We start from the raw sequence: 20,623 nt of genomic DNA, 5'->3' as shown, positions 1-20,623 counted from the left end.
AAATTTTACTTCTTGTTTCCCCCCCAATAATTTTCTAGTATATTCTTGCAAACACTAAAAAATTTATAACCAAAAAAGAACCTAAATTAGCAAAGAAACTAAAACCCAACAACAAAAACAAAACAGAGTAGAGCTAACTCAATTAGCATTAAACTCTGGGGACCTAGAATGTAAGCTACCTTAAGAAGACTGTGCTTGCTTTTTGGCAATTCCTTCCTAGTCTTCCTTGGACCCTTTATACTAAAATACAATATATTTTGACATAATTGACTCATGATGGGTCTGAGGCTTAAGTAGTTAGAAGGCGTTGAGAACTATGAGGAGAAGGCCCAGGGAAATGGATTTCCTGCCATTCAGACTATCTGAGAAATCAACGCTGAAATGAAATCAAAGACACAGCACATGGACAGCCACCCCCAGTTCCTCTACCACAGAGAATTAAAAGCTCAGTGAGAGTAAGGTTTTTGAAGGAGTGATGTGCAAAGGGGACTAAGCTTCTTTGTTTCTATTCTTGCCTTTACCCCAAACCATTGTTTATAATGAGTAAATATTTAAAAACATGAATCATATTATGGCATTCCCCAGTTGAAACTGAAAATTCCAAACTCCCTATGATTCTAAACTTCTGAAGTGTCCCCTAGTAGTCTCTGCTTCTCGATGGAATCTCGTAAGGCCCCTTCCGTCTGTCCCCAGGTTGGTCTGTGTGGCCAACAGCACAGGTCGGGAACGACAGTGTCGTCACTTTTGAAAGTGTTCACGGAAGGAAGTTGGGTGCCATGTTATGAGGAACAGCCAGGGAAGAACTGATGCGCTAGCTTCCAGATGGATCCTCCAGTCAACCTCAGTGTCAGGAGGCTTGAGCCAGAGCCACCCACTTAAATAATCCTGAGTCCTGACTTGAACTCCATGAGACACTGGTAGTTTTAAACCGGTATGTTTCGGAGGAGTTTGTTATTTAGCTCACCCTCTCAAAGTCTTTAATGGCTAGTTGCTTTTTATCCTTTAATAATTCTTCGCCCTTTTCTTTTACTTCCTACTTCAGTATCTAAGTTTTGTTCCTAGTATTGTCACGATCTACAGCTCTTCATCCACACAAGGAGACAAGCTGTTCCATCACTTACCATAGAATGTCGGCTTTGGAGGTACAGTGGCTAGTCCCACCATATTCTTCACTGCCTCTACTATGTTCACTCGAGTTAGGGCACAAACAGGACCTAAACTAACACTTAATAAACAACTTAAACAATACAAGCACCTCATTAAAGATACTAGCTAGAGGGGCTGGAGAACTGTCTCAGTGGTGAGGAGCACTGGCTGTTCTTCCAGAAGTCCCAGCTTCAACTCTCAGCACCCACATGTTCGCTCACAACTGTCTGTAACTCCAGTTCCAGGGGGATCTGATGCCCTCTTCTGACTTTCATGGGCACTGCACGCATGTGGCAAAACACCCATGTACAAACATGAACACAGTTTTTAAAAAAGATATTAGGCATTTAATACATGCCAGACATTCTTACAGTAAGCACCGAGTGGAGAATGTGGTCTTCGTCAGAGGAAATTAAACTTTCTAACGATTACTCATAGTATATACAAGTTACTTACTTGATTTTGGCTGCAATAAACAGGTCATTGAACAGGAAAAGATGCCGCTCCTGCCTCTGCAGGCCTCTTTGAAGTTCCACTGGCCCATCAATCAGCAGAGTCCTACTGGAGCACATGAACGATGACAGAAACGCACACGTGTCGATGCTAGCAGAAGGACTCTCTCTGAAACAGACCACGTGCAACCAATCAGTAAGTCAGATGCTCAACCACAAGACAAAGGTTTCTGTAGTCATGACTGACAGTTGCTTATGAAACATGGAACCCATTAAAGCAATGGCTTCGTGTCTTCACTGGTCTCACTGCTGCTTCTGTACACAGCAGTTTCTTACTGCTTCATTATGAAAATATCTTAAGATTGAAATACCTTTATAATAAGTAGATATACAATCCAACCTATACATTAGCATTAACATTTGCCACAGCGGCTCATCAAATCCTAGTCCAACTTCTTACTGTGGGGGCATTTATTAATTTCCTTCTTGGCATTTCAGCATTAGCCACTTTGGAGCATGTGTATCATTAACTAAAGCCCAATATTTACTTAGAATTTGTCTCAATTGAAACTTAAGATTTATGCAAGAAGAAAATACATGAGACCAAATCTTCAGTGCATATACACCAAGTTTTGGCAAATGCATTCACTTGTGAAATCTGAACTAAACCAAGACACAGAAAACCATCAACCCAGCAGGTAACCTTCTCTTGTCAGTATGTAGTTGCTATATGCTGGTCCTTGGGTGGTCTTATTCTTCACTGCGGGTTGAGACTAATGCCAAGGCTAACTTTTTTACACAATAATGTAAAAATTATCACACATAAGTCATTATTAGCCTGCCTGCTTTGCACACCCAGTATCTGCTGGCCACTAGAGTCTTTGGTTATGAGAGCCCAGGTTGAGACAGTGCTCTCTACCTCTGCCATGTTCCCAGCAACACCAAGCACCTGCAGCCTCCAGACACTTCTGTCCCCACCCTTTTCCCTAGGAGATCCCTCACCCTCTCCTGGATGGCAGCTCCTTCATGCCGTGAAGACTTCTTCACAACCCTCATACTGCAAAATCAACCACAGATAATGCATAAACAGATAGGTGAGGCTGTGGTCTACTAATACTGTACACAAACAAAGCGCCCTGTCTGGGCTATAGTTTGCCTTAATCCCTGATTTAAACGGTTACTTCTAAAGCTAAGACTTTAGGAACAACAGCCACTAACCTGAAACAACTCAGGAGCTATTATTATTTTCTCGAGGTTAGCCTAGGTCAAGGGTTAATGTAGGTGACTTTTAAAATGGTTTATCTTTTAAAACTAAGGATTTCCACACTGAATAAAATCTTTTAACTCACAGTTAATATACATTCAAATATGATTTGGTGTTTCTGTTGGGAAGAACCCACAAAAAACATCTTTTCTGTGTGACTTTAGCAACTTGCAAGTTGACAGTCTGTAATTTTAAAGATTTCAGTGTGACATGAAAGGCTTCAAGACCTTAGCAAGCAGAGCCGTGAGTTAACAAAATATATGTTGTAGTGCATCTGAAAAAAAACCAACCAAAATCACTCAGCATTCAAATAATTAGAAACAACCTTCATCTAAAAGGACAAACACATAACTTTTGTGTCTTTAAAAAAATACAATTTTAGTGGTTTTTTTTTTACCGAAAGTATATTTATTATTAAACAGTTATAAAGTATTTATTTTTATTCTGAGTGCAAAAGAGACATGATTATTTTAGTTTCTTGTAGTATAGAAATGGGAAGGGGTAAGATCAACACCTAGAAATGGGAACAGTAAGATCATAGCCTTCTATTTAATTCTCAATATAGCCTGAATAGGATCTACCAGTTATAATTAACATATCTCTAAACTGATCAAAGTTACGTACTGCAAATGGTCTAAAAATTAACCTGCTGAGACCTGTGCACTAACACATAGCACACCATTGAAAAGCATTTATGAAGCTGTTTCTGGGTGGCAAAGAGATTTTTAAGACCTAATTGTTGCCAAAACCATGTAACTCCCCTTAAACCTGGCCGGCAAAGAGATTTTTAAGACCTAATTGTTGCCAAAACCATGTAACTCCCCTTAAACCTGGCCATAGTAACATTTCCTAATATTTGCTATTATGCTACAAAAACCTTGACTTTTAGATAAAGTTTTAGAGAGATAGTTGCTTCAGATAAATCACATCACAAAGGGGTGGCTGGGGAGATGGCTTAGGAAACAAAGGGCTTGGGGTCTAAGTGTAAGCTCCTGAGTTTGAATCTCTGGAACCGCACTAAGTCTGGGTGTGGTAGAACACACCTGCGATATCAGTGCTCCCACAGAGAGATGGGGGAAGACACAGGAGACTCCCAAATGTTGGCTGGTCCATTAGCCTCCTGTATGCACTGCAGAGGCAAGCAGCAAAGACCCTGGCTCAGGGAAGAAGGGGCTGACATCTGGTTTGTCCTCTGACCTCCACACAGTGCTGTCTCGTCTGTCCACTGCCCACCCACACCCCCAACACAAAGTGCCACAAAACAGAGAAAACTGCAGAACACTTCTGGGAAATACATGTGTTCATAAGTGATAATCAATATACTACATAGGACCCATACAGCCTCAAGTCCTGGCACACTAGGACAAAATCACTTTTCAGTAGCTATTGAATACAATCTGCTTCCTCAGACAACTGCCCTACTTCACAGCCCATTCCAAATGTCATGACTACCATGAAAACTTTTTCTTAAATCAGTCTTTGCTTGTCAGATCTTGGCTTAGATTCAGTTCTCTATGTCTTCAATAGTCTCACTCAGCATGTATTGTGAAGACCGTGTAATACATGTAAAAGTGTTCAAGTTTGCTTTTTTGGGTACCTGTATGTTTAGTCATGGAAGACAGATACTGTCCCTGATATCAGGAAGTCAGTAATCCCACAGAGGAATCAACAAGTAAACAACGAGAAGCCAGAGCTGTGAAAGATACAAAGGGTACCCAGGCCCGGCAAACCTATGACCTTTATCTGAGACTGGATGGGTTGGGAAAGTTTCTTGAAGGACCCAGTCTTAAGGCACGGATGGGCAGACAGATCACTAAACACTGAGGGGTACTCCAAGAAAAGGAAGTGTGTCAATCAAGACCATGTGTTATATATCAGGGAAGTTCAGGAGGGATTCAATTACAAGACCAGGAAAGGACATTTTCCCATTTTATAAGAATCTTATTTAGACTTTACCCCAAACACCGCAGGTTTTTAGGCTGTGTTTGTAATATAGGGAAAAAGCAGAGGAGGGAGACTCAGGGAGAGGGAAACCGTTAGGCAGCTGTCACAGTAAGTGCAGGTAAGAAATGTTGCAATTCAACAATGAGGGGAAAAAAAGATGAAAAAACACATTTACAATTATTAAAAATATAGACTACTTAAACTGTAATTAGCTACAGAGATAAAATGAAAATAAAATGGACGAGAATGTAAGCCTTATTGTCCAGTCCTTATTCATCTCTTCGTTCTTCTATGCCTTCTGGACAGTGAACTGTTCTTGTGCATGCTAGGCAAACACTCTGCCACTGAACCACAGCCCCTGCCATCTGTTTACTCTGATTTTGAGGCAGTGTCTCAGCAAATTCCTCACAATGGCCTTGAACTTGCTGTGACTCACAATCATTTCGTTTGGACCACAGAGAGGTATCAAAAACAGTAAATCGTGCACACACAGTTTGCACTTCCTTCTCTACTGCCTATGCAGTTCACTGCGGCCCTATGCAATATACAATACTTCTGGGCCTCCCAAAATACTTAAATCGGTGATTTTCCCTTAAGTATTGCTGTATTTAAATGCTTGCCTAATTTTGAGTTCTGTTAAAATTATAGCAAAATGCAAATAAAAATTTTCATATCAATTTGTGTATATGTGTGCTTATGCAAGCTGTGTAGAGCATGTGTGTGGGAGCTAGACGTCCCCGGGAGATGTCCAGTTGGGGTTTTTGTTGTTTTGAGGCAGGGTCTCTCTCTGGAACCTGGGCTCAGCATACCTGGGAATCCACCTATCATCAGTCTGTGTGCAGCAAGTTCTAGGAACCCTACACCCATATCTCCACAGTGCTGGGGTTAGAAACATGCAGCATCATGCCTGGCCAAAACACTGGTGCTGAGGGTCACACTCAGGTCCTCATCCCTGTGTGGCAAGCATTTTACTGATTGAGCTCTTTCTGCAGCCTTTGCACTTTAATAATTTTAAGATGTAAGATTCATTAGTATTTACAACAAGCACAATGTGCAAATGTTATCACTACCTAGTTCTTAAACATTTATATCAGCCCTATAGGAAGCCTGTAGGTCTTAGCCTCGACTCATCAGCCCTGCTCCTCCATGCATCTGCCTTACTTGCATATATCACACCATACTCTATGTTCTCTTTTCTGTCTCTCCTCTTTAGGCCAGCATAAGAGTTTCAAGGTTCATCCTGTAGCTTGTCAAGTGTTTATTACTACATGTTACTATGTATGAACATACTATTAAAATCATTTGCCGAGGAACACTTTAGTGGTTTGAACATTCTGGCTAGTATGACTGATGGTGTCATGAAACTGTCCATTTTCTATGTTGAGTGTACTGATGCATATACAATGCTTCTAGTCAGAAGTACCGAATCATATGGCAACTCTACCGAATATTTAACCTACTGAAGAGCCACCAGACTTCCTCACAGCAGTGGTCCCACTTTACACCACACCAGTGATGGATGAGCGCCCTTCTTCAGCTCTCTCTTAATGTTTTAGGGGCATGCTAAGAATACATTATATAGACCAGGGCCTCATAACCGCTTCTGCAGTTTGTAATAGACCCTTAACTGGACTACAGTTCTTGCTGACTCCTTTATTCACTCTGCATTTAATTTCTATCAGACTGTACACCTTCTAAATGCATAGTGCACATGGGTTTAGGATGTAAACTGTCTACTAATTGGCTCAACCTAGTCATAATATGCCAGAATACAACTCTCTATATCGTCTTCCAGGGCATCCCTGCTGAGCCATTCAGAGTAAATTAGGCTAGATATAATTTAAAACAAAAGAACATAGCCATTGAAATGAGGCTACAAAATCACTAGTGATAGCCATCTATATCATTCAGGATTAAAACCTGTTTATGGGATATTTGTGACCATATTGAACATTTCAGCAATAAAACAAAATCTGAAAATATAGCCTAAAGCAATTACATCTTGCTAATGGGTAAACAAGCAGGTGTATCTCAATACTCATCATTGTAATAAAAGTCACACACAAATTACTAAAAAATTCCATGAAGTGGTAGTGTGCAGTGGGCTGAATATATCTCCAAATTAACTAGACAACATAATGAACAGGGCATGAATTTGGCCATCGATTATTAGAAAAAAGCCCAGTGATAATGTTAATATTCACAATCAAAATGAATTCAGTCAGGAAAAGGACATGGAAGGACAGATGAACAATGGATAAGCAGAATGAGCAGAGCCTTTAAGAGCAAGAAACATATGAAGGAATACTTTAATCAGCAAAAATACTGATTAGAGTCAGGTAGTATCTATGATATATCACAATCAGCAGTATATCATATACTAAGTACAGTAATATGATATGAATATTCAAAAATGAAGGCGCACAGATATGTAAAACAGAATGGTAAGAAGGAAGAAGAAAATGAAGGAAAATAGACACCAATAAACAGTCACACTAATAAGAGTTAGACCCCCCACACAGAAAGAGTATTTCCAAAGAATAAAGCACATAACTTCTTTACAGCTTTGACACAGAAGTGATTCAACAACAATGACCAGGAAGTTGCCAGGTTCAAGGCACTGGCATGACATTAGTGAGAAAGAAGCTTTTGTGATCGTTGCCTTTAAAGACTTAATAAACCATTAATTACACACAATGACACAGCTGCTTAACAGAAAGAAATATGATTTACAGAACTTCAAATGAGATGGTAACTTGCAAGAACAGTTCTATTGCAACAAGAAAGGGTGATGAGAAGCAAGTCAGTCTCAATGGAGGACTGGATAAAAATGCCAAACAGATACTTGTCCCTTTAATGCAGCCTGTTGACTTAAAAATACTATCTATCTCCATTATGAACTAAGTAAGATTAATTTGGATAATCTTGAGTCAGGAATGCAAACATTTAAATGACTTAAGCAATTTATGTCTACACTGATTGCACTATGATGGAACTACATGTTAGAACGCTTGCCGATTAAACAATGAGACAGGTCACCAACACAGGGACTCAATTCTCTAATGTTTGAGTGGATTGGTTCAGATAACGGTTATGTAACGGCATGTAGGAAGGAACAAGTAAACATGCTTCATTCCAAGTCATTCTTCTGTAACTTATGGATTTACCAAAGTTAAAAACACCACCTGAATTTCTTTCATTTTTCTTTTGAGGTAGGTTTGCTATGTTATATTGTCCAGGCTGAGTTTGAACTCGGGCTCAACTGATCATCTTGCCTCAGCTTACAAAGCTGTGAGAATTATAAGCATGTGCCTTTGTGTCCAGATAACAATTTCTTTTTGCCTATTTATTTGTTTATTTATTTTGGTTTTTCGAGACAAAGTTTCTCTGTTCTCTGTAGCTTTGGAACCTTTCCTGGAACTCGCTCTGTAGCCTAGGCTGGCTTTGACCTCACAGATACCTGCCTATCTCTGCCCCCAGAGAGCTGGGATTAAAGGTGTATGGCACCACAAATGATAAAGTCTTTAAGGTAGTACACTACTGGCAGTGCCTTAAGCTATCTATGATCTCCAGCTCATTTATGGCAAATGTCAATATTTAGTTAACATGTAAATGAGTTGATTCAATTAGAGTGGGCCCAGAGAGTGGAAGAATGAGGTTGGCAGGAAGCTTCGACTACTCTTCTGCCCAAGTCTCCTACAGCACTTTTCAGAATAAGCAGTGTCTTAGGGTTTCTCTTGCAGCATCAAAGACAAGTTGAAATCCCTTACAGCTGATCTTATGGAGGCATTTTCTCAACTGAGGTCCCCTTTTTTCACATAACTCTAGTGTATGTGTCAAGGTGGCATATTAAGACTAGCAAGCATGGGGAGGACATAACAAACTGTTGTCTTCATAGTTTTGCTTTGTAGATTTAGTTTCCTGACCCCAAATTTTGAAATCAGAAATTCTAGGAACAAACAGTGTCTGAGTGTAAACTATACACCATCTTGAGTAGTGTGTTAAAAATGGGCTCTGCCCCACTCATCTTATCTGGTCTGTGAATTATGCTTTCCTCTTGTGTATCCACACTATGTATCGTTAATCACTTTGCCTTCATTTTCAGGCTGATGTCACAATATTGCAGTGCAGTGTTCAAGCTCCTTTGTGTAACAGACTGATGCTATATCACAAGGCCTGTATCATTCACTGTACTACACAGATACAGTATCACTTCGCAATGTCATAAGATGTCTAAAGGCAGCAAAGAAGATATTTTGAAAGCCTGCATTCACATAGTTTTTCTTATAATGTAGCATTGTAATTATTATTTTATTAGCTGTTGTTAACATATTGTTTTACCTAATTATGAATTAAACTTCATCATAAATGTATCTGTTTGGTGTATTATATTGCAGCAGCATGTAAAAAGGAGAGCTTGCAAAGACAGTAAGAAATTGTTCTGTTCTGGAGATATAGTTCGAGCTTGGGAATATTGTTGCAGCTCAGTGGAGGTAGAGTTAAGGAATCTGGATTTTGACATGTTAAGTTAGTTATCAGAACGGTCTTTAAAAGCTATAAAATATCCATATAGGACTGAGGAGAGATGGAGAGAAGGTTCAAGTATTGAGTTTTGGGGCTCAAATCAAGTCAAGCAAAGAAGGAAGGAGACAGGAGTGTCTACTGTTCATGATAACTTAGCTATCCAAGCACTATGGTAGTCTTCAAGTGACCTTGAAAGGAATAATTCTGGTGGGCTTATATGAACCAATTACTTTAATTTGTAGTATTAAATTTTCATTCTTGATAAGTTTACAAGGTCACTGTTTATAGTTTTTGGAAAAATATTGAAAAGTTATCAAATAAAATTAGAAACATACAACAGAAGTTTCTAAATCTAGGGGGTATCCTGATAAAATGTTTTTGCTATCATTTAATACAATTATTTACTACATTTATACCCATGCAACTCCAGCACCCTATATTGAAAATATAGTATACAGCCACAGTGACAAGGTCAGCATGGCACTGGCACAAAGGCAGCCCAGTGGAACAAAATCTAAAGACATGATAACACATCTTGGTGTCTTAAATGACCCCTTTACCTCCCATAACCTAACCTATTTCATTACATCGTTACTATTTCACTTCACTGTCACCAACACGGTAAATAAAACAATAGTATCCTAAAATGGCCAGGCAAATGGTGGCTATCATCAATTTGTATTGAAAGTATAGGGTAAAAGGGGCAGCCAAAGAAACCCACTCTGGCTCTGAACCCAGGGTCAGGGAAAGAAACACACAGGATCTGAAACCAGAGCCAACTCTGCCTCTGATCAACAGAAATAAAACAAACCAATTCCTAGGCAGGAAACCAATCAATCCCTGAGCACCCTGACTGTGAATCCAGAGAAGTTAAAGAAACACAGCCTGGATGTAAGACCTGAGCCAGGGAAAGAACCACTGTATCCCTGAACCCAAAGCAAAGAAAACGTCCTGACTCTGAAACTAGTGTCAAAGAAATATTTGTCCCTAGAATCAGTCAGTTAAAGAAATACGCCCTGGCCCTGGAATTATAGCCAAAAAGTTAAAAAGGACCAGTGAAAGAAACACAGTTTGGCCCTTAAATCAGCCATCTCTGCCCCGACCAACTAACTAATCTCTGAGCAGGGAAAACTAACCAATTCCTGAGCAGAAAAACTTCTCCCTGGGGAAAACGCTGCCCTGAAGAAGCCCTATATAAGTCTCTCTGTCTGTTCAGTTGCTGGCTATCCTTCACCACCCTGAAAGAGACAGTTACTCTCCCGGACTCCTTCTTTCTCAAAAGAGTCTTGGGTGAAGATCTTCATTCACCAGTGCAGAATAAAACCTGGCTGGGATATCCTTTGGGGAACTGAGCTGAAAAACCTTGCTGGGACGCTGCTTTTGAGGGCTGAGCAAGGCTGAGCAGAAGAAAGTATCAACTTTTTGCTAGAACAGAGGAGATTGCTACATTTCTGCAGGGGCTTCACCTTCAGCAGTGTTAGCAGAAATAACATCTTGGGCCAAAGAAGTGAGTAATTCTGCTAGGACATCCCCTTTAGGGGACAGAGCAGACCTCAGCTGTAGTGGCTTTCCAGAAGGGTGGTATTGCTATATCCTACAAGAAGACCATTCTCCTGCTCATCCCACCTCCAGGTAGCCTGGCTTCCCGACAAGTCAGGACACCTCTCCCTCCAGGGCTGAGCTGTCCTATTGTGGCTCTACCCATCCAGAACTGTTCTATTGCAACTCTAAGTATAGCCTGGCTTCCTGATAAGTCAGGATATCTTTGCAGCTCAAGAGCTGTAACACCCACACTCGCTTACAGAAAGTCCTGTAATTGGATATAAAAACAATAATATAACAGTAAAACATATAATCCACATGTTAAGGAGGTGAAGAGTCAGAAAGTCATTCTGGACAACTATGTGGGAAGAGAAAGGATGAACAGAGGAAAGCACAAGGCCACACGCTTCACAGAGGAATCAGCAATGATTTCAAAACTTAAATAATGATTTGTTTCTTATTTTCAATTATGACTGTGTGTGTGTGTGTGTGTGTGTGTGTATGTGTGTGTGTGTATGGGTGACAGTGACCTAGGAAGGGGGGCATCAGATGGATCCCTTTGAGCTGCAGTTACAGAATGTTGTGAGCTACCTAATATGGGTGCTGGAGACCAGACCCAGGTCCTCTGAGCAGCCAGAAGCACTCCTAACCACTCAGCCATTTCTCCAGCCTCCAGATTTTACACTTCTTGAGAAGGATGTTTGGCAATCAGTCAATGAGGAATCATCATATTAAAATCATTGTTCTCAAAATGATCTTCCTCATGCTTAAATTATCAAAAGTTTAATCACAGTGACCACAAAATATTAAGTAATAGGTGATTTAGTTTCTACTTTAAACAACTTTTAAAAAATGTTAGTAATAAGAAAATAGTAGAATTCTATAATAATTGCGGATGCATATTAAAGTGTGAAAAGCTGGGTTAAAAGCCTGTGAATAGCACAGGTTAAAAGCTAGACAAAATAACAATTGAGAGTTCAACTGGTGATTTTTCAAAGTTTTTCATTACAAAGATGACAGCATTACCTTACCAAAGCAGAAAAGCACACATTGCACCTGTGTTGGCAGAACCGAGCAAACACACTTGTGGGCTTTATTTATTTCCAGGCTCTGAAACTGTTAATACAATGCTATCAGATGCTTTCTCTGACCGAAAAGCTCACAGTGCTAAAGCAGTGCCCCTCCACACACAGAAAGGAGGATGGATATTAAAACACAGTACCACATAGAAAGGAAAACGTGGTCTTTGACTTAGGCATACTTTGTTTAATTAATGAGTTCCAGCTGCATCCATTTCCTGTTATTGTCAAGTGTTGTGGGAACTCCTTCAGCCAATAGTCTTTAAGATACCATTCCGATTTGGGTGTGGTCTCATGTACTAGAAGTGCAGATGAAAAGCGTGTATGGCCCCTTTTCTGCTGGATGCGGTTCCAGTTCCCAGCTCACACACAGAGGACTGTGGATCGCTACCCTCACTGTGAGTTTATCTCCCAATAAATAAACCTTTGTTATAATCCATTCTGGGCTATTGTGGAGCACTTTGGTACTGCTACAGCAATGACTTCACATTTCTTTACAGCTGAATAAAATTCCACTGTGCATGTGTAGCACATTTTCCTAATCCAAGTCTCCACTGAATGGACGTCTCGCATGGTTCCATTTTGAGCTATTCCCAAAAGTATAGCAACAAACATGATGTACAAGTATCACTTTAGTAGGACTGTGAGGATATATGCAAGATTGGTAGAGATGGATTATATGGTGTGGTGGTTTGAATGAGAATCTCCCCATACACTCATGCTTGAATATGTTTTCAGAAGACTCTTACCAGCCATCCCCCTCCCAGTTCCCACATCCTCCCTCTCTTTCCCTCCTTCAATCTTTCTCTGCCTCATGGTTGTGTCTTAAAATATGAGCTCTCAGCTATGGTTCCAGCACTGTGCCTGCTTGCTACCATGCTCCCTACAGTGATGGCCATGGACTCTAACCCTCTAAAATGCTAAGCACCAAATAAACTCCTTTTTCAGTAAGTTGCCTTGGTCATGGTGCCATAGCACAACAACAGAAAACTAACTCAGATTACATGGTTGTTATATGTTTAGGGTCTTTTGTTTTGTTTTGTTTTTCAGAAGCTCCATACTTATTTTACATAGTGGCTGAGTCAGTTCAAATTCCTAACAGTAGTGAATCAGGTGTTCACTGTGAAGTCTGGACTGGGTAGGATTGAGAGAACTATATATGTGCAGTATAATTGGTTTAGTTATTTTTTGGATTGGAATATTAATGTATTCTACATGAAGCCACTGGGTATTTTTTGGTTTTTGTTTTGTTTTTGTCTATATGCACAATATTCCTAGAAATATCAGATCATAGGTAACACACACAGTAAATGTAAGCTAAATAAATTACAATGATGAGTGTTTATGTGTATATAGTTGGTGTGGGAGAATTATCTGTATTCTGTCAATCATGTATTTTAATAAAACGCTGATTGGCCAGGCAGGAAGTATAGGCGGGAAAACCAGACAGGAAGTAGAGGTGGAGCAAAGAGAATGGGAGTATTCTGGGAAGCAGGAAGCTCCCTCTGCCATTCCTGCCCAGATCACTGAAGAGGCAACATGTGAGCTGTCACACTGAGAAAGGTACTGAGCCATGTGACCAACATAGATAATGATAATGGGTTAAGATAAGTCATAAGAACTAATAAGTAGCCTGACCTAATGGACCAATCAGCTTTATAACTTATAGAGATCTCTGTGCGATTGATTCTCTGGGAGTTGCCGGCTGTGGGGTACTGGGTGGGACAAAAACCCCAACAAGTTGGCCCCTCGTGTTACATATAGTCTCATAAAACTCCTCTCTCTGTCTCTGTCTGTCTGTCTGTCTCTCTCTCTCTTTCTGTGTGTGTGTGTGTGTGTGTGTGTGTGTGTGTGTGTGTGTGTGTGTGTGAGAGAGAGATCCTTGTCTCCTTGAGAGCAGGCAGATATCGTCAAGGATCGTGGCTACAGAAAATGCAAGTCTGAGAATGGGTGAGAGTGCTTATCTTTGACATCTGTTCTGTCTGGTGTCTTTGACATCTGTTCTGTCTGGTGTCTTGTATCAGTAGAGTTCTTTGGGACTGGCAACCATATGGCTTATAAAAGAGATTTTCCCCAGTTTTTCTAACTTATTCACTCTCAGATTGATCTGTTTTAACTTCTCCTATCAGATAACACTGATGCGGGAGAATTGTCTGTATTCTGTCAATCATATTTTAATAAAATGCTGATTGGCCAGGCAGGCAGTATAGGCGGGAAAACCAAACAGGAAGTAGAGGTGATGCAATGAGAACAGGAGAATTCTGGGAAGCAAGGAGGTTCCTCTGCCATTCCTGTCCAGATCACCGAAGAAGCAACATGTAAGCTGTCTCACTGAGAAAGGTACTGAGCCCGTGTGGCTAACATAGATCAGAATAATGGGTTAAGATAAGTCATAAGAACTAATAAGTAGCCTGACCTAATGGACCAATCAGTTTTATAACTTATAGAAATCTCTGTGTGATTGATTTTCTTTGGGCTTGCCAGCTGTGGGATACCGGGCGGGAACAGAAACCCCAACAAGCCGGCCCTCGTGTTACATATGGCACCCACGTGGATAACTGAATCCACAGAAAGCTTGGGAAAGAATAGAGTAAAGCATGTTTTCTTGGTAGCAGCAATTTCTCGGGTCTGCTCTGCTCGCTAGAGGCAAGCAAGCGCTCTCATCTAAGAGAGGCTTCCTGACTCAGCTTTAGCTGCAAAACCTTGCAGCTCTTTTAAGAGGTCCTGCCATGAAACACTTAAACAGTGTTGATGAAAAGCTGAATGCATGCTTTTCGGGTTTTCAGTCATATCAGGAAAAAAGCTCTGCTGTTTTAAAATGCCGGCTTTCTGGGCTGTCCTGCCAGGGCAAACTCTGACTCTTTTAGGCAGGCAGTCTGACTGAGTGTGGTCTGTGAGCAGAATGCTGCAGCTTGCTTGCTAGCAAGGACCGGACCTTGAAACGCCATAGAGTTGTGGCAGTGAACACAGCTCTGGCTGGTATCTCAGCCATGAGACTGGAAAGCTAAGGAATGGGCTGGATCTAGCTGTCAAAGCCACGGCTTTAGTCCTCTCCTTAAAGACTCATGTGGTCAGAAAAAGAGAGATATACAGTAAAGAGAGATTCAAAGATGAAGAAAACCTCTAAATGGTTTACAGTGTGTTAAAAATATATGCAGGCTAAAAGGTTAAAGTCATTAAAAATAAAAAAGAAAGAAAGGGAGATATAGGGTGTGGGGGTACATACCTTTAATCCCAATGCCTGGGAGGCAGAGACAGATCTCTGTGAGTTCAAGGTGTGGTAGCATACACCTTTAATCCCAGCACTGGGGAGGCAGAGACAGGAGGATCTCTGTGAGTTCAAGGACAGCCTGGTCTACAGAGTTATTCCAGGACAAAGATATACAGAGGACCAGTCTCAAAAAGTAAAAGTAAAAATAAAAGAAATAGAGGTTAAAATAAAGATGGAAAATAAACAGAGAATCTTGATACTGTATGCTATTATGCTCTCTTTGAATTGTTTGAATGCTGAGGAAGGAGCAACAGCTGCTAAAGGACTGTTGTTTTTAAATACTGCTGAACTAACCCAAGATAGGTATTTTGAAAATACCTTGGCTTCAAAACTGAAGTCAAAAGGCTTGTTACTTTGGAGAAGAGATTTTGCTTTTGTTTCCACAGAAAATGAGAGGTTGTGGATTCATTCTGAGTTAAGAAAAATCCAGTATGATCAAGGAAGGCCACCTGAGAAATCTCTGACAGGAACAGATGGCCCAGATGTCTGAGTTCTTCATCCAGAACAGGTTCAAGACTTCTGCCTGAGATGATCAAGACTCACAGGATACTCCAGTCAGGACTTGATGATAATTCTAAATTTTCTTTAGGTCCCCATAAGATTATCAGCGCCCCCAACCAGCAGGAAGTAGCCTGAAATACTATGCCCACATTCCCAACAAATGGACTATGGGTATTTTCCTTTGTTTTTTTTTTTTTTTTTAAAAAGAGGGAAATGATGCGGGAGAATTGTCTGTATTCTGTCAATCATATTTTAATAAAACGCTGATTGGCCAGGCAGGCAGTATAGGCGGGAAAACCAAACAGGAAGTAGAGGTGATGCAATGAGAACAGGAGAATTCTGGGAAGCAAGGAGGTTCCTCTGCCATTCCTGCTCAGATCACCGAAGAAGCAACATGTAAGCTGTCTCACTGAGAAAGGTACTGAGCCCGTGTGGCTAACATAGATCAGAATAATGGGTTAAGATAAGTCATAAGAACTAATAAGTAGCCTGACCTAAATGACCAATCAGTTTTATAACTTATAGAGATCTCTGTGTGATTGATTTTCTTTGGGCTTGCCAGCTGTGGGGTACTGGGCGGGAACAGAAACCCCAACAAGCCGGCCCTCGTGTTACATAACACTTTCTAATATCTCAGTCTACTTTTACTATTTGTTATTCATGCTTCCCTGACTGAAATTTAAAATCCATGAAAGCAGAAATCTTACACTTATATACCCAAATACCTGGAAAAGTGCCTGATACATAATTGTCACTAAAATCTGTGTTAAATAAATGAACAACTGCTAGGTATTGTTTTAGAGGATGAATGAGTCAAATAAAAATGTACTTCTAGGACTTATAGTATATGAAGGCACCAAATACAATATAGATTGCATGAGCCTAGTCCAAAAATCTGAAATCCAAAATACACTTGTATTTAAAATTCTGTTGTATCAAAATTACTCTTGCATTTTTGAGTGCCAAAAATGGGAAATTTCACACCTGACCCCTTAGGACAGACAGCAGCAGAGATCAGGAACACTAAAGCCATTATCCAATTGTCTTCAGGCTGATATATACAAGGTATGCATGACACATGACATATAAATAAATGTTATGTTTAGAGTTGTGATCCATCCTCAAACATCTGATTATTTCAAAGTTTCAAATCCACAATTTTTGAAATCCGAAAAACCTAAAGTAGTTTTGTTCTCAAGAATTTCAGGTAAAGCCTATTCAGTTGCATTAGGAAAAAGAAATTTGAGGACAATACACACAGAAAGGTTCCTTATGTTCCTATTTTTTCAAAGGCTTTAGTATGCCAGTATCTCTATCTCATTTCCTGGTCTAGGTTTAGCCATTCCTAGGGAAGTCTTCATCTACACAATGATGTAGGACAGTGGCTGTCAAATTTCTCTCTGCATCAGAACCACAGAGGGAGCTTGTTAAAACACTAAGTATTTACTGTTCTGGACAGTTTTGATTTAGTATGGGGCAGTGCCCTACCATGGTGCTGGGTTGCCAGGTGATGTTGATGATGCTTCCAATGTGAAGACGTCTCTCTGAATGTTCACTACTCCATATGGTTGCTCACAGAGTAGAGTACTTCCCAGTTACTGAGAGGTCAGAAAAGAGCAAACTATCCTGACTTACAGACAAACCATAGGAACAGATGTGAACAGGCACATCAACTCAAGGGTTAAAAGGAAGGATGAAGTGCTCTTTGGCCACTTTTCAGAGTGCTTGGGTCTCCAGGCTTGATCTGAGGATGGGTGGAAAATGCCAGCAGGTCAGCCTTTTCTTCATGACATTTTCATTAGATCTCAGTGTGTGTGTGGGTGCTTAGCAAGCCCACCGGCAGTAGCCTTTCACAAGCTCTACACAAAGATGGGGCTGTTATTTCCAGGAGCATAATCTTTCAGGAAAAATATCCTGACCTCTCCCCAGTTCTTGGAATTGTAAGAGTTTATCCACATTTTCAATGACATAGATAATGAAACAGAAACTATTGCTATATACCCTATGAATGCCTGTGGTTGATCACACTGATCTCTTTGCCATCTACTCTTTCATGTCTATATGATGTGGGATGCCTCTCTGTATGCTGTGAATATGTTTTATTACCATTGGTTAATAAAGAAGCCAATTTGGCCAATAATAAGGCAGAATAGAGCCAGGCATGAAATTCAAGCAAAGATAAAGGGAAAAAGTGGAGTCAACCAGCTGCCAGAGAAGCAAGGTGTGTGGTAACAAGCCATGAGCCACATGATAAAATATAAACTAATACAAATAGGTTGATTTAAGTTTTAAGAGCTAGTTAATAAAGAGCCTGAGCTAATATGTCAAAGAGTGTGTAATTAATATTAAACTTCAGAGTGTTTATTTTAAGGGGCTGTTGGACCAGGTGGTCTATCATGAGATAAATAAGCAGTCAGACTCTCACCCTCAAATTCCCCCTTCATAAAATGAAAGGGCAGTGAAGAGATCTTAAATAAATACCTTAGAAAATCTTCCCAGTTACAAAAGATGAAAATCATACCTTTGTTTTCCTGGACTCATCTCTGTATTTTCAAGAAGCCCCTTTGAGCAATGGGCAGAATGTCTGAAGTTCTTTTTCTTATGACCACAACTGTCTTAGGGTTACTATTGCTGTGATGAAAAACAATGACCAAAAGCAAGCTGGGGAGGAAAAGGTTATTTGGCTTATACTTCTACATCATAGTTCATCACCGAAGGAAGTCAGGGCAGGCACTCAAACAGGGCAGGAACATAGAGGCAGGAGCTGATGCAGAGGCCATAGAGGGGTACTGCTTACTGGCTTGCTCAGCCTGCTTTCTTATAGAACCCAGGAGCACCAGCCCAGAGGTGAAACTGCCCACAGTGGGCTGGACCCTCCCACACCAATTACTAAGAAAATGCCCTACAGGCGTGCCTACAGTCTGATCTTATGGAGGCATTTTTCTCAATTGAGGCTCCTTCCTCTCAGATGACTCTAGCTTGTGTCAAGTTGACATAAAACTAGCCAGCACAACAAGTCAATAGTATGAGATTTGAGTCAGAATTTAAATCCTGGCTCTAGCATTTACTAACTTGCGCACTTTACTCTTTAAATTGAGTATAATGCTTTCTTTTCTACAGATTAGTATAATTAATGAGTATTTATTGTCTACTGAGGTTAAAACAAAGAGATATACTTACAGAACTTGGCACATACAATGACATAACTAAGTTACTGACATTGAAAAATCATGTGAAATTTTAAAATTTCTTTTGCCATATTAACATGAACACAGTACATGTTGTAATATCAACTTGGAAACTGAGAATTACAAAGGAGGAAAAAAAACACCTTAATAAAGAATATGAGGTCCCCTTGGCCAGGTGAGACAGCCTGAAATTAATGTGAGCCCTGAAGTGATACAACGTAAAATTATACTGTATCATCCATAGAACAGTTTTTATACTGGAGATTCTCTACTCCAGACTTTTGATGTGCAGTTCAGAAGTGTGCATAGTTTCAACACAGATATGCTAGGGCACACTGTGATGACTCACACAGACATAGCAGGGCATTCCACTACAAAGTCACCCCATCCTCTCACTGTTTGCTGGACCTTAAGAAACAGAGTTAACTTTCATCTTATTTTCCTGTCTTCATCTATTTATCTTTTAATAAAAAACAGATAATTCCTAAGTCCAAAAAGAATTAGTCCATTTCAGTGACCAGGTGCACAAACATAACCCTAAACTCATTTTTATATAATAAATGAAAAACATGTGTTTGTCTAAGACATAAGGGGGAAACACTGGGACAAAATCAGCAGTACAAGAATCCATACTCAGAATTTAACTAAAAAATGCCCTTTAGAGACAGTGAATGGAGTTTGCAAATTAGGGAATTTTGACTTCTTAAAGTCATTATGATATGCAAATGTTAGCTGAAGACAGAGTACAGTTTAAGAAAATTTCAGTAATTCTCATAATTAATGCATATAAAATATACCTTATTAATGTGTATAAAATATACATTATAATATATCATATACATAATTAATTCAGCATTAATTTTTATAAATGTGACTACCTATTTTAATATTACATGGATAAGAGTATTATGAGGCAAAACATGGCTATGTAACTGATAACGTAGATGAAATAGAAAAAATTCCCTAACTATATAACACACTATAGTTTACTGAAAATGAAATGGTCCAGATATTCTTGATACAGAAACTTAATGTAATCACAGACTTCCATAACACACATATATACAAACCAGACTTCTAGGCCCACAACAGCTTCAAAGGTCTATTCTATCAAACATTTAAGAAAGATACTACCTTCTTTCTACATAAATGCTCCCATAAAATTGAAAAGAATATTTCCCAAGTTATTCACAAATCTATCATTAGTTTTATATTAAAGACAAAGACAGTACCAGCAAAGAAAACAACAGATCAGTATCTTTTAGAAATACAGACCTAAAACACGAAAAGTACTCATCAGATTGAATTCAACAGTAAGTCATGTAAATGGTATTATATCATAATATAGCAAGGTTTGGTTCATGTAGGGCTGCTTTCACATGAAACCAATATAATCTATGAGGTAATAAAAGGAGATTATAAGACTTTTCAGATGGTGAAGCTTACAATGCATCTGACAGAGCTGGACATTCATCACAAGCATTCTAGGAATGGCAGGGATGCCTTCTGTCTCCTCTCACTTCCAGGAGGAAAGGAAGATGTCTACTAACACCACTGGAGAATGCACTGTGGATTCTGACTAGAGACAGAAGACATTCAGAACAGAGGGAACCATCATGGGTTCTGTTCATGGGTGGCACAGTTGGTCTATGCAGAGTTCCATGGAAGTCACAGAAAACTAACTCAAGCTAATAAATGAATTTAGAAATACC

The 20,623-nt window shown here is 39.8% G+C and overlaps 1 protein-coding gene across 1 annotated transcript in view; it reads right to left on the bottom strand.

Annotated features, from left to right (window-relative positions):
* The window catches only part of Arhgap20 (Rho GTPase activating protein 20), an 83,347-nt gene that overhangs the window by 31,082 nt on the left and 31,642 nt on the right, over nucleotides 1-20,623 (bottom strand). The window contains exon 3 of the mRNA XM_087905658.1: nucleotides 1,603-1,767. Within this exon, the coding sequence (XP_087761784.1) occupies nucleotides 1,603-1,767 (165 nt within the window). The remainder of the gene's footprint in view (nucleotides 1-1,602; nucleotides 1,768-20,623) is intronic.

Source organism: Myodes glareolus, chromosome 4, assembly GCF_982192425.1.
Source record: "Myodes glareolus chromosome 4, mMyoGla1.1, whole genome shotgun sequence".
NCBI lineage: Eukaryota > Metazoa > Chordata > Mammalia > Rodentia > Cricetidae > Myodes > Myodes glareolus.
The sequence above is the reverse complement of the archived record's forward strand: the minus strand, read 5'-3'. Positions and strand labels throughout refer to the sequence as shown.